This window comes from Leucoraja erinacea, chromosome 3 (assembly GCF_028641065.1).
Source record: "Leucoraja erinacea ecotype New England chromosome 3, Leri_hhj_1, whole genome shotgun sequence".
Lineage (NCBI taxonomy): Eukaryota > Metazoa > Chordata > Chondrichthyes > Rajiformes > Rajidae > Leucoraja > Leucoraja erinaceus.
In genome coordinates this window covers 100,206,747-100,219,812 of record NC_073379.1, presented here as the reverse complement: position 1 = coordinate 100,219,812, position 13,066 = coordinate 100,206,747, and the positions used below count along the sequence as shown (strand labels likewise).

General features: G+C 43.5%; 1 protein-coding gene across 1 annotated transcript in view; it reads right to left on the bottom strand.

Annotated features, from left to right (window-relative positions):
* LOC129695871 (protein limb expression 1 homolog) overlaps positions 1-13,066 on the bottom strand; it is a 40,669-nt gene that overhangs the window by 8,337 nt on the left and 19,266 nt on the right. The window contains exon 3 of the mRNA XM_055633283.1: positions 2,155-2,295. Within this exon, the coding sequence (XP_055489258.1) occupies positions 2,155-2,295 (141 nt within the window). The remainder of the gene's footprint in view (positions 1-2,154; positions 2,296-13,066) is intronic.

The window sequence follows — 13,066 nt, the reverse complement described above, 5'->3', positions numbered from 1 at the left end:
GCACCTCCCCTTTTCCTAATTTGACACCATTCAGATAATAATCTGCCATCCTGTTCTTGCCAGTAAAGTGGATAACCTCACATTTATCCATTTTATACTGCATCTGCCATGCATCTGCCCACTCACCCAACCTATCCCAGTCACCCTGCAGCCTCATAGCATCTCCTCGCAGCTCACATTTCCACCCATCTTTGTGTTATCTGCAAACTTGGAGTTGTTACATTTAATTCCCTCATCTTAATCGTTAATATATATTGTCAATAACTGGGGTCCCAGCACCGAGCCTTACGGCACCCCACCCTATTAACCTATCAAAATGAAAGATATTCAAGCAACTTGGATCTCCAAGAAGACAAATATTTTGCATGTTAAATGCACTGGTTATCTTAAGTGACAAAAAGTAGAAGAATCATAGTCTGCAGCCAATACTCAAATTATCTGAAAAATTTGGTTGAATAATTGGGTATAATTTAAAGTTAATCTATACATAACTAAAACTCTGATCTTGTTATCTTCCGGTTTGAGCTGTCTTTCAATTTGCGCAAAAACGGTACGCGATAGCGATATGATTTTTCGCCAGTGTACTCACCGTTCTCCTCTGCTGCGAGTGCACCAAGCCTCGCACCCCCCGCATCATGCCTCCCCGCCATGCACCCCCCGCTTCGCACTCCCCCGCCTCGCTCGCCCCTGCCTCACACCCCTCCGCCTCACACCCCTCCGCCTCACACACCCCGCTCCTCACACCCCGCCCCTCCACACCCCCCCTGCGCCTTACACACCTCCCCTCCTACACCCACCCCCGATCCTCACACCCCTCCCCCCTACACCCCCCCCGCGCCTCACACCCCTCCACCCCTCCGCCCCTTCCTGCGCCATTGCCTCTTCCCCGCAGCTGAGGGAGGCTCTGGATGGCCGAAGGAGGTCAACCAGACACAATTTTCAGAGGGACCGGAAGCGGCTCCGCCCCGCCCAACCCAGCCCAGTCCAGCCTCACCCCCCTTCCCTCCCCTCCTCCCCTCCCACACATGAAGAGGAGGGGGAGGGAGTGCTTGGGGATGAGAGGAAATGAGCCGCACCTGCACAGTTAGGGGCTTTAGATGAGTGGTGGAATATTGCATTGGGGAATGGGTTGCGTTGGGGGACCAGGCCTCCTGTGTGACTAGGACCCAACGGGTCCCACTTAGTGTAATTTTATTTATGTGGGATTTAGTGCACCATATATATTTTCCATTAGCAATGAGATGGATTATGATACATACAGTTAATGTTGAACACTATGTATCAGTTGGCGGTGCAATCTTGAATATCATGAGCTTATTTGTTTTCTTTCATTTCTATGGAAAAGAAAGTCGAGCAGCTGGTGATTGATTCTAGCCTGCCATTATGTATTCAATTCCTGATTTGGACTCTTGTGCAGACTGTAGAAGTTTAATCCCCTTCCATTGTAAATATTGGAAAAAACAAGGAACTGCAGATGCTGGAATCTGGAGCAAAATTCAAAGTGCCAGAGTAACTCAGTGGGTCAGGCAGCATCTCCGGAGGACATGGATAGGTGACACTTCGGGTCGGGGGCCTTCTTCAGACTAAAAAAGGTTTTGAAGAAGGGTCCTGACCCAAAATGTAATCTCTCCATGTCCTTTAGAGCTGCTGTCTAACCTGCTAAGTTATTCCAGCACTTTGTAAATATTGGAAAGCTGACCTGAAATATTATATTACTATGTCTTCAAACCATATAACTTATTTACATATATACATATATGTAAATTTACATGTATACATATATGTAAATTATTATCACCTATTTTTGTCATTATAATGATTTCTTTCGATTATGCTGCAATGTAGCATATTCCATGGATGGGCAAATAATCATTGAAAGAAACGTTGAGCTTTTTATTTAAAGAGATTATCATGAGATTTCCTTCAGATGAAGGAAAATCTTAAAAGTACAATCAATTGCACAGTTTACTGATGCCACTTTCATTGTCATTATAATTGCAAAATCTGGGCCATGTTTCCACAAATGTTATGGCTACAGAGTGGGAGCAACAGTGAGGAGTTTCAGGAGTGACTGTCTCGAGAGCTGTCAGAGTTTTCTAAATCAACGTTGCCAACTAATGACAAATCAAACCAATGTCATTTGCAGCTACTTACACAAACTGAGTCCATTGCTTCCTCCATGCTATTTCTGATGAATTCCATTGTGATTATGCGAGATGGCTGTTCGTTGAAGACAGAGTTCACCAGGGCTACTCTGGCTGCATCTCGTCTGGCATCAGCTTTGGTTAAACAGTACTAAAGAAAGCAACAGGAATAAAGTTAACAGAACACGCAGGGTGGTGTATATGCGGGGACACAGAAAGTACCCAGGTAGCTAAGACATACTTAGGTGTATCAAACCCCTCTTCCCTCTGCCACTGAGAATCCATATATAATTAATGGATAATTTGTAGGAGCAGAATGGAATAAATCACTACCTGATTCTCCCTCTCTTAGTAAGGAAACGTTTAACTTTCAATTGACACTGATTCTTGGAGGCACAGATGTGATATTGAACTTGCTTTAGATAAGTTACAATTTGTCATAAGTAACTTCCTGTTGAGTGCATGCATTTCAATAGGAGGGGTGAATCATTAATCTGGCATCAGAGCCAAATGTAAACAAATTTTACACAAAATATGTAGTCCATGTGCAATACTAAAGATACATTTCTTGTATCATTTCAGTTATTAAAGATGGGATAGCAGCACATTTGGAAAGTGGTGAAATCATTGGACAAAGTCAGCATGGATTTACGAAAGGTAAATCATGTCTGACGAATCTTATAGAATTTTTCGAGGATGTAACTAGTAGCGTGGATAGGGGAGAACCAGTGGATGTGGTGTATCTGGACTTCCAGAAGGCTTTCGACAAGGTCCCACATAAGAGATTAGTATACAAACTTAAAGCACATGGCATTGGGGGTTCAGTATTGATGTGGATAGAGAACTGGCTGGCAAACAGGAAGCAAAGAGTAGGAGTAAACGGGTCCTTTTCACAATGGCAGGCAGTGACTAGTGGGGTACCGCAAGGCTCAGTACTGGGACCCCAGCTATTTACAATATATATTAATGATCTGGATGAGGGAATTGAAGGCAATATCTCCAAGTTTGCGGATGACACTAAGCTGGGGGGCAGTGTTAGGTGTGAGGAGGATGCTAGGAGACTGCAAGGTGACTTGAATAGGCTAGGTGAGTGGGCAAATGTTTGGCAGATGCAGTTTAATGTGGATAAATGTGAGGTTATCCATTTTGGTGGCAAAAACGGGAAAGCAGATTATTATCTAAATGGTGGCCGATTGGGAAAGGGGGAGATGCAGCGAGACCTGGGTGTCATGGTACACCAGACATTGAAGGTAGGCATGCAGGTGCAGCAGGCAGTAAAGAAAGCGAATGGCATGTTGGCTTTCATAGCAAGAGGATTTGAGTATAGGAGCAGGGAGGTTCTACTGCAGTTGTATAGGGTCTTGGTGAGACCACACCTGGAGTATTGCGTGCAGTTTTGGTCTCCAAATCTGAGGAAGGACATTATTGCCATAGAGGGAGTGCAGAGAAGGTTCACCAGACTGATTCCTGGGATGTCAGGACTGTCTTATGAAGAAAGACTGGATAGACTTGGTTTATACTCTCTAGAATTTAGGAGATTGAGAGGGGATCTTATAGAAACTTACAAAATTCTTAAGGGGTTGGACAGGCTAGATGCAGGAAGATTGCTCCCGATGTTGGGGAGGTCCAGGACAAGGGGTCACAGCTTAAGGATAAGGGGGAAATCCTTTAAAACCGAGATGAAGAGAACTTTTTTCACACAGAGAGTGGTGAATCTCTGGAACTCTCTGCCACAGAGGGTAGTTGAGGCCAGTTCATTGGCTATATTTAAGAGGGAGTTAGATGTGGCCCTTGTGGCCAAGGGGATCAGAGGGTATGGAGAGAAGGCAGGTACGGGATACTGAGTTGGATGATCAGCCATGATCATATTAAATGGCGGTGCAGGCTCGAAGGGCCGAATGGCCTACTCCTGCACCTAATTTCTATGTTTCTATGTATCATAAACCCTTTGAAAGTTTATGATTTAATCAAAGACTATACAAAACTTTCCCCAAGGTGCACATAATAACATGTTAAATCCATTTTATGCATCTGGAAATTGCTTTGTAAACTTAAAGGTTTACTGGTTTGGCAGAGATAATATAGGGCAAATGCCACCTTATTCATCGCTCCACTGCATTAAACTCTGTCTCAGACATACGCTGCCAGGCATCGGGATATCAATATCTAAATCCAAATTTTATTAGTTATTTATGTTATGACCAAATCACGTTGCGCTTATGTGCAATGACAATATTATTATATGCATATTTGCACACTTAAGAGGTTTGTTGTCAGATGGATATTTTTCCTGGCATTGATCATGATGTTTGTTTGTGATTGTTTTTTGTTTGTTTTAGAGATACAGCATAGAAACAGGTCCTTCAGCCGACCGAGTCCATGTGAACCATCGATCACCCGTACACAAGTCCTATGTTATCTCACTTTTGCATGCTACACACTAGGAAACATTTATCGAAGCCAATTAACCTCCAAACCTGGATATTAATGGATTGGTTTTGCGCTATGGACACTACGGACAATTAACATTTTTTAACGAAGCCTGTACATCTTTGGAGTGTGGGAGGAAACCCGAGAAAAACACGCAATCACAGGGAGAACGTACAAACTGCTAGAAGAAACATTGCAGCAGCAATGGCGTCATCGTGGACATCACTTCAAAGCGACAAGGGTGACTCATGGCGCAAAATAAAAGGATCGATTGGATTTCACTGATTTGACACAGAAATGGTCACTTATTCAATCCTAGTTAAATTGTTTAAGAAGGAACTGCAGATGCTGGAAAATCGAAGGTACACAAAAATGCTGGAGAAACTCAGCGGGTGCAGCAGCATCAATGGAGCGAAGGAAATAGACAACGTTTCGGGCCGAAACCCTTCTTCAAAACCCTTCAAAACCCTAGTTAAACTTATTTAATTTGCAAAGTGCTGCGAAAATAGAGATGAGGGATTATCGGTAATGGGGAATTGGTTTAAAATAGGCCTGAAGTCAGTACAACAGCTGGTAGAGCTGCTGCCTCACAGTGCCAGAGACCCAGGTTCGAGCCTGACGTTGAGTGCTGTATGTGCGGAGTTTGCTAATTCTCCCTATGCGCGCCAGAGTTCCTCCATGTGCTCCGGTTTCCTCCCACGTCCAAAATACATGTGGGTTGATATTATGTTTATTGGCCTCCGTAAAGTCGTAGGGAGTGGAAGAGAAAGTGGGATAACATGGAACTAGCTTGAAGGGTGTTCAATGGTTGGGATGGACTTAGTGGGCCAAAGGGCGTGTTTTCATGCTGCATCTCTAAACTAAAACAGATCATGGAATAGAACTAAATGCTGATATTACGTGTCCGCACTTTTGTTTGATGTACCATGTAAATTGCTAAGAACCGTATTGAGTTTGACAGTTTTTTTAATTCATTCCCCGGAGACGTGGAGTCAGAAGTTGTGATCTGAATTCTTCTCAAGATTTTTGATCACAACATGAATCCTAGCATTAAGTGCAGAGCCGAGGGAGTGTCACACTTTCACAGATTTTGTAGCGACTTTAAACCAAGGCCTCATCTACCTCTGGTGGAGTTAAAAGAACAACAGGGAATCATCTCAATGTACAGTATATATCGCTCCAGCAAAATGAATGAAACATATTATCTAAACATATTATTTTGCTGTTTGTAGATCTTTGCTATGCACACGGCTGCTCATTCCCTACATCAGAACACTGACTATATGTCCAAAGAACCTGTTTGATTTTAAATCACTTTGATAAATGCTGTGGTCATGAAGAGAAAAACATCATGTAGGTTTACTTGTTCTCACCACATATCTATTCAGACCCGGCTGTTGATGTGTGCGGTAAATGTAAGGTGGAGACATTTTAAAATTGTCTGCAATCTTTCCACTGTCAAATAATCTGTCAAAGGTATTGTGTCGTCTTCTAATAGGCAAGGTATCAGAAGACTGATGACAGTAGAAAAACTTACAGTAGATATAAGTTGTTCAGGCAAAGAGGAGAGGGGATTAGTTTAAAATGAAGAGACACAAGGTATCTTTCTCAAATTGGCTGTTTTGACATTTTCCTTCCTGCAATCAAATCAGATTTTTTCTATGGAATTCAATAAATCTTCCAATTATAGGAGCATTGCTTATACAAACCTAGCCAAGTTCTTCTTGAGCTAAATACACACTTAAATGGCTGGAAACAGGATTAAGCTTTCTAACATTTTTAACGTCTAGTGTGAAAGGAACCAGATTCCACAGACTAGGTGACTTTTTCAATCACTAAACAAAATACAATGGATTCCTAATTCACATTTTCCCATTAAAAACTCTCTTCTGGCTTCCCGCCTTTTCAAAGAAGGAGGCATCTGATTGGAGGAACTGAGAGCTCAACGAGAAAAGATTGACACATTCCGCTGTGGTTATTCTTGTGTAGATGTAGCTTTTGAAACTTAGAAGAGGTCATATTTCTACATTTGTGTGGGTAGTACCTCATAGCTACTCAAAGGAAGAGAAAGAAAGCTACACTGATTCCAACAATCAATTAATTAGAACTTTGATTTTCTGTCAGCAAATCAAAATTAGACCCCAGAATCAGGAGAGTCATAGTCATAGAGTCATAGAGTGATACAGTGTGGAAACAGGCCCTTCGGCCCAACTTGCCCATACCGGCCAACAATGTCCAAGCTACACAAGTCCCACTTGCCTGCGCTTGGTCCATATTGCTCCAAACCTGTCCTATCCATGTACCTGTCTAACTGTTTCTTAAACGATGGGGTAGTCCCAGCCTCAACTACCTCCTCTGGCAGCTTGTTCCATTCACCCACCACCCTTTGTCTGAAAAAGTTACCCCTCGGATTCCTCGGATTCTTTTGAACCTATTTCCTCTGGTCCTCGATTCCCCTACCCTGGGCAAGAGACTGTGCAATTACCCGATCTATTCCGCTCATGATTTTGTATACCTCTATAAGATCATCCTCCTGCACTCCATGGAATAGAGACCCAGCCTACTCAACCTCTCCCTGTAGCTCACACCCTCTAGTCCTGGCAACATCCTCGTAAATATTTTCTGAACTCTTTCGAGCTTGACAATATCTTTCCTATAACATGGTGCCCAGAACTGAACTCAATATTCTAAATGCGCCTCTCACCAATGTCTTATACAACTGCAACATGACCTCCCAACTTCTATACTCAATACTCTGACTGATGGCCAAAGTCCCAAAAGTCTTTTTGACCACCTTATCCACCTGCGACTCAACCTTCGAGGAACCATGCACCTGTAGTCCTAGATCCCTCTGCTCTACAACACTACCCAGAGGCCTACTATTTACTGTGTAAGCCCTGCCCTTGTTCGACGTCCCAAAATGCAACACCTCACACTTCTCTGTATTAAATTCCATCAATATTCCTCCGCCCACCTGGCCAATTGATCCAGATCCTGCTGCAATCTTTCGCAACCATCTTCACTATCTGCAAAACCACTCACCTTTGTATCATCAGCAAACTTGCTAATATTGCCTTGTATGTTCTAATCCAAATCATTGATGTAGATGACAAACGGTAACGGGCCCAGCACCGAACCCTGAGACACACCACTAGTCACAGGCCTCCAGTCCGAGATGCCAGGGACAGAAAACCCGGGGGGAGGCCAGAGGGGACATGTCCCCCCCATGTTTTGAGAGGTGGGAGACATCCCCCGCCCCCCCCAAGTTTTTGTCATCCGGATATTAAAACCGGCTGAAATCTCCGCTTTCCGCGAGACAGTGGGGGCGGGACTGCTGATCGAGGGCGCCGATTGGACAAGAGACGTCGGTCAGCAGGCAATGGGGGCGGGACATGATGATTCAGCGCGATGATTGGAGGAGAGAGGAGTGGGGGGGGGGGGTTGGACTGAGGACAAAGTGCGGTGATTGGAGGAGGGAGACGTGGTACAGACCTGCAACTCATCCGCAGCCTGGATCGATCACAGCTCTCCGGCGCTGTCCCGTCCCCACCCGAGTGCCCCCCCCCACGGGTGGCCAGAGAGGTTGGGAGTCATACACGAGCCAGTGCAGAGAAGCAGCACTAAACCCAGCTCAACTCTGCCTGTCCCGCCAGGTTATCCCTGCCTGGGCGCGGGAAATATGGCCAGAGCGGAGAAGCAGCGCTGGTATCCCGTCAGTCCAGTCAGGGCTTGTAGGTTAACCCGGCGAGACAGGCAGAGTTGAGCTGCATTTAGCGCTGGATTGAGCCTCCGAAACCTCAGGCATGTGTGTGCGAGTGTGCGCATGTGCGCGCGGCCGCCAAAAAATTGTGTCCCTCCCTGTCCCCTGGTCCCCTCCATGTATTGATAGCGAGTTCCGTGCCTGCGAGAAGCAACCTTCCACCATATCCCTCTGCTTTCTTCCATGGAGCCAATTTGCTATCCATTCAACTATCTCTCCTTGGATCCCATGCGATCTAACCTTCCAGAGCAGCCTACCATGTGGAACCTTGTCGAATGCCTCACTGAAATCCATTTACACAACATCTAAAGCTCAGCCCTCATCGACCTTTCTGGTCACGTGTTCAAAAAAAAACGTTTTTTTCATCAATCAGATTTGTGAGAGTATTTACATTAATATCTCAAACTGTGAATACATTCTCTGCTTTAGTTTAGTTTAATTAATTTATTGTCACATCTACCAAGGTACGCTTTTGTTGCGTGCTACCTTGTCAGCAGAAAGACAATACATGATTACAATTGAGCCATTTACAGTGTATAGATACATGATAAGGGAATAACGTTTAGTGCAAGGTAAAACTAGCAATTCCGATCAAGCATAGTTTGAGGTTCACCAATGAGGTAGGTACTAGTTTAGCACTGCTCTTTGGTTGTGGTAGGATAACTCAATTGCCTGATAACAGCTGGGAAGTAACTGTCCCTGAATCTGGAGATGTGCGTTTTCATACTTCTATACCTTTTTCCCGATGGGAGAGGGGAGAATAGGGAGTGGCCTGAGTGCGACTTGTCCTTGATTATAGTGCTGGCCTTGCCGAGGCAACGTGAGGTATAAATGGAGTCAATGGAAGGGAGGTTGGTTTGTGTGATCTCCCTGATCAATGTTCCTGCAGATATAGACATATTTAAAAAAAAACATAACATGCAAATTTATTTTCAAGAATTTTCGGAGAACCAATAACAATGTTTTCCTCATTTTTAAGGTCTGCTAAAAGCAAAATAAGGCAGAACTTAACGTGCTTTCAAATATTTGCACTTTGAAAAAATACTGAGTGCTAAATAAGGCTTCTTAAGATGGATTCAGTGTGAATGAAAGCAAGAATGATTCATTGTGAAAAGGCCTGAAGTAAATTAATGTGGAAGGGTTTGTAACAAAGACAGATTTGAGACTCGAATGTGATAAATATTTATTTCATTGGCCAGCTTTTTTTTATCATCATAAATGCCCTTTCAGCAGTGTTTTGTAGAATAACATCAAGAAAGGTTCAGGTGAGAAACTAATGTTACATCAGCTTTTGAGGTTCTCATTTTATTAAAAGGTTGCATCTTCATTGACAGCGATGGAGAATAGTTATAGAAGGCACAATGTAATTTCTCAATTGTTAACTGGAAGTTGACATTGTTATGGTATACTTAAATATGATCTATGTCAAAGCATTGCATGCTTGGTAATGATAACAAAAGCATGAAAGATAAATACAAATGAAAGAAGCCATTTGGACAATCTGGAACATCTGGAATGTTTTTAAAAGCTTGCATTCCCCCATCACATCGTTACTCTGTTCAGAAAATCATTCTAAATGCTGACAATGCAGACGTTCTATATCTACCACAAATTGTTCTCTCACCACCTTTACTCCCGTCTGCTCCCATCAGTCCAGGACTCCAATGCATTACATTGAAACCTTCACAGTAAATAAAATAATTGCAATCCAGAAACTGTTAGAAAAACGTTTCTTCTTAGAACATTTAAAGTAAAATTACATGGAAATCATATAAAAACAAGGGGAGAAAGATGGGATTTAGGTAGAGTGAGTAAATTTAAAGACATAGAAAACAAATGTGATATTCTAATTCTGATATTTTCAGATCTCAAATGTTAATTAATGCCTGAAAATATGACATTACAGTTTCAATGGGTTTAGATCATTTGGTCACAAATAAGACATCAGAAAGTTATAAAATCACTTACATATATTAATGATGTGTTTAGTGAATGATAAGTTCCAAAATGCAATATGGGAGCAGGCCATGGAAAAGTCACATGGACTGAGCTCTGGCAGGCTGAACCACAGCGCATCAAGTTCCTGGTCCAGGCAGTGTATGTTGTCCTGCCCAGCCCATCGAACCTCTTCATCTGGGGCAAAGCGGAATCTCCAGATTGCCCGCAATGCTCAGGCAAGGGGACGTTGGAACACATCCTGAGCTGTTGCCCAAAGGCTCTTGGGCAGGGCCGGTGCACATGGCATCACGACCAGGTTCTTAAACCCATTGCAGAAGCCATCAGCATGGGAATCAGCAGCTGCAGACGAGAACGCCCCACCACCCAGATGATCACCTTCGTGAAGGCCGGAGTGCAGCTGCCAAGAACCACAGCAGCCAGGAATCCGTCAGGAATCCTGGCGACTGCGCAGGACGGCATCTTTCCGTAGACCTGGTGAAACAGCTGAAGTTCCCACAGCACATTGCCACGACCACCCTGAGGCCAGATATCCTCCTGGCCTCAGAGGCGACCAAAAACATCATCCTGTTGGAACTGACAGTGCCGTGGGAGGACCGTCTGGAGGAGGCCCACGAGAGGAAGATGGCCAAGTATGAAGAGCTGGTCATAGACTGCCGTAAGCAGGGCTGGAAGGCAAGGTGTACGCCCATCGAGGTTGGCTGCAGAGGTTTTGCAGGGCAATCGCTCTACAAAGCCTTGAGTGCACTGGGCATAAACGGAGTGGCGAGGAGAAGGGCCATCAAGAACACCACAGAGGCAGCGGAGAAGGCCTCGAGATGGCTCTGGATCAGGAGAGGAGGTCCATGGGGAGGAGTGAATGCCACCTGAACACGTCGTGGTCTGATCAACCACAGCTGGGTCGCCTGGGTGAGGGTGTCTGATGTTGAAAGACCCGAAACACCCAATGACCCCACGTTACATCACTGATGATGTGTTCAGGAGCATCTATCAATGTATTTGTAGCAATCACACAACATCAACTTTTAAAATATTAATGTACCAGCAAGGTATTATTCAAGCCAAAGATGTGACGTGTCAGATTAACCTGGACATTAGCTTTGAGATTTTCAACGCACTGTACACTCACAGGGATTAGAAAGAGCACCATTAGAATCACTATAACTATTACCACATAAGCCAAGCTGCTGCTATCTATAACAAGATCATATCCATACCATTTGGTAATTCTCATTTTCACTTTCGTCAGACACATCAAAAAAGAGATACTTGTCTAGAGTCCTGCCACATGTCTTATTCAACCATTTTCATGCCTGATTATAATTCCGAATGTCTGTATTAACTGGTATTGGAATCAAATGATATGGAGTACGGCTTGGTTTGCATACCTGCAGGAGGGAGGAGATTATAGTTCCATTCTTTATCAATCAGTTTCTATTGCAAGGAGCTAGTAATGGATAGGGGTAAAAATAAAAAAAAATGTTATGCAAGGCAAAGGGGTAAACCTTGGTCTGGGGCCTGCTTTTTAAGATTCTAAAGTGATATATGTATTTTGCATGTTTCATTGATTGACAGGGGTGTTGTTATCAGTAGTTTATATACAAAAAGCAAGTAGTTTAGAGGTACGCACTTCTTGGTGGACTCATAGGATTCTGCTATTTATATATTGTCACCAAGGTTGCCCCCCTGCAGGAACTATACATCAGGAGGTGCAACTCCAGAGCCAATAATATCATGAGAGACCCCTTCCACCCCTGCAACGGACTGTTCCAGCTGCTACGGTCAGGCAAACGCCTCCGTTGCCATGCGGTGAGAACAGAGAGGTTGAGAAGGAGTTTCTTCCCAGAGGCCATTCGGACTGTAAACGCCTTTCTCACCAGGGACTAACTCTACTGAACGTTTTTCCATCCATTATTTATTATGTAAAAGAATATGTGTGTTATGATTGTGTTTATAGTTTGTTTGGTTGTTTGGTTGTTTGTCTTTTGCACAAAAGTACGCGAGCATTGCCACTTTCATTTCACTGCACATCTCGTATGTGTATATGACAAATAAACTTGACTTGACTTGACTTGACTTCAACAATTTTATATATTGCAGAACGTACTGATAAAATGTTCTGCCATTTTATTCAAATGGTTGAATGGCATGGTTCACGTTTGCAGCTATCTGCAGAGCCAAAAGAAATGAGGGAGATATTGAACAATTTATTTTCTTCGGTATTCACCAAGGAGAAGGATATTGAATTATGTGAGGTAAGGGAGACAAGTAGAGCAGCTGTGGCAACTATGAGGATCAAAGAAGAGGAAGCACTGACACTTTTGAAAAATATTAAAGTGGATAAGTCTCCAGCTCCTGACAGGATATTCCCTAGGACATTGAGGGAAGTTAGTGTAGAAATAGCAGGGGCTATGACAGAAATATATACAGAAATATTTCAAATGTCATTAGAAACGGGAATGGTGCTGGAGGGTTGGCGTACTGTACCCATGTGGTGACTAATTGGTGTCCATTACACATCCATGTGGTGACTAATTTGTGTTTTTATTTATGTTTTTAGTTATATTTTCCCCAATGGTTAACCACTGGACAGGGTAAACCACTCAGCTCAACAAAGAACGATAAGCATCAGTGCTTCCAGAAGAAAGACATACCTTGTTTATTCATATTACACGTGGAAGGGACTGGGTTGTTTTTAGTGTTATTATGTGTGAAATGTTTTAAATTTCATGTGCGATGCTCCGCTATTCCCTGGGAAACGTCTTCTCATTTTGCA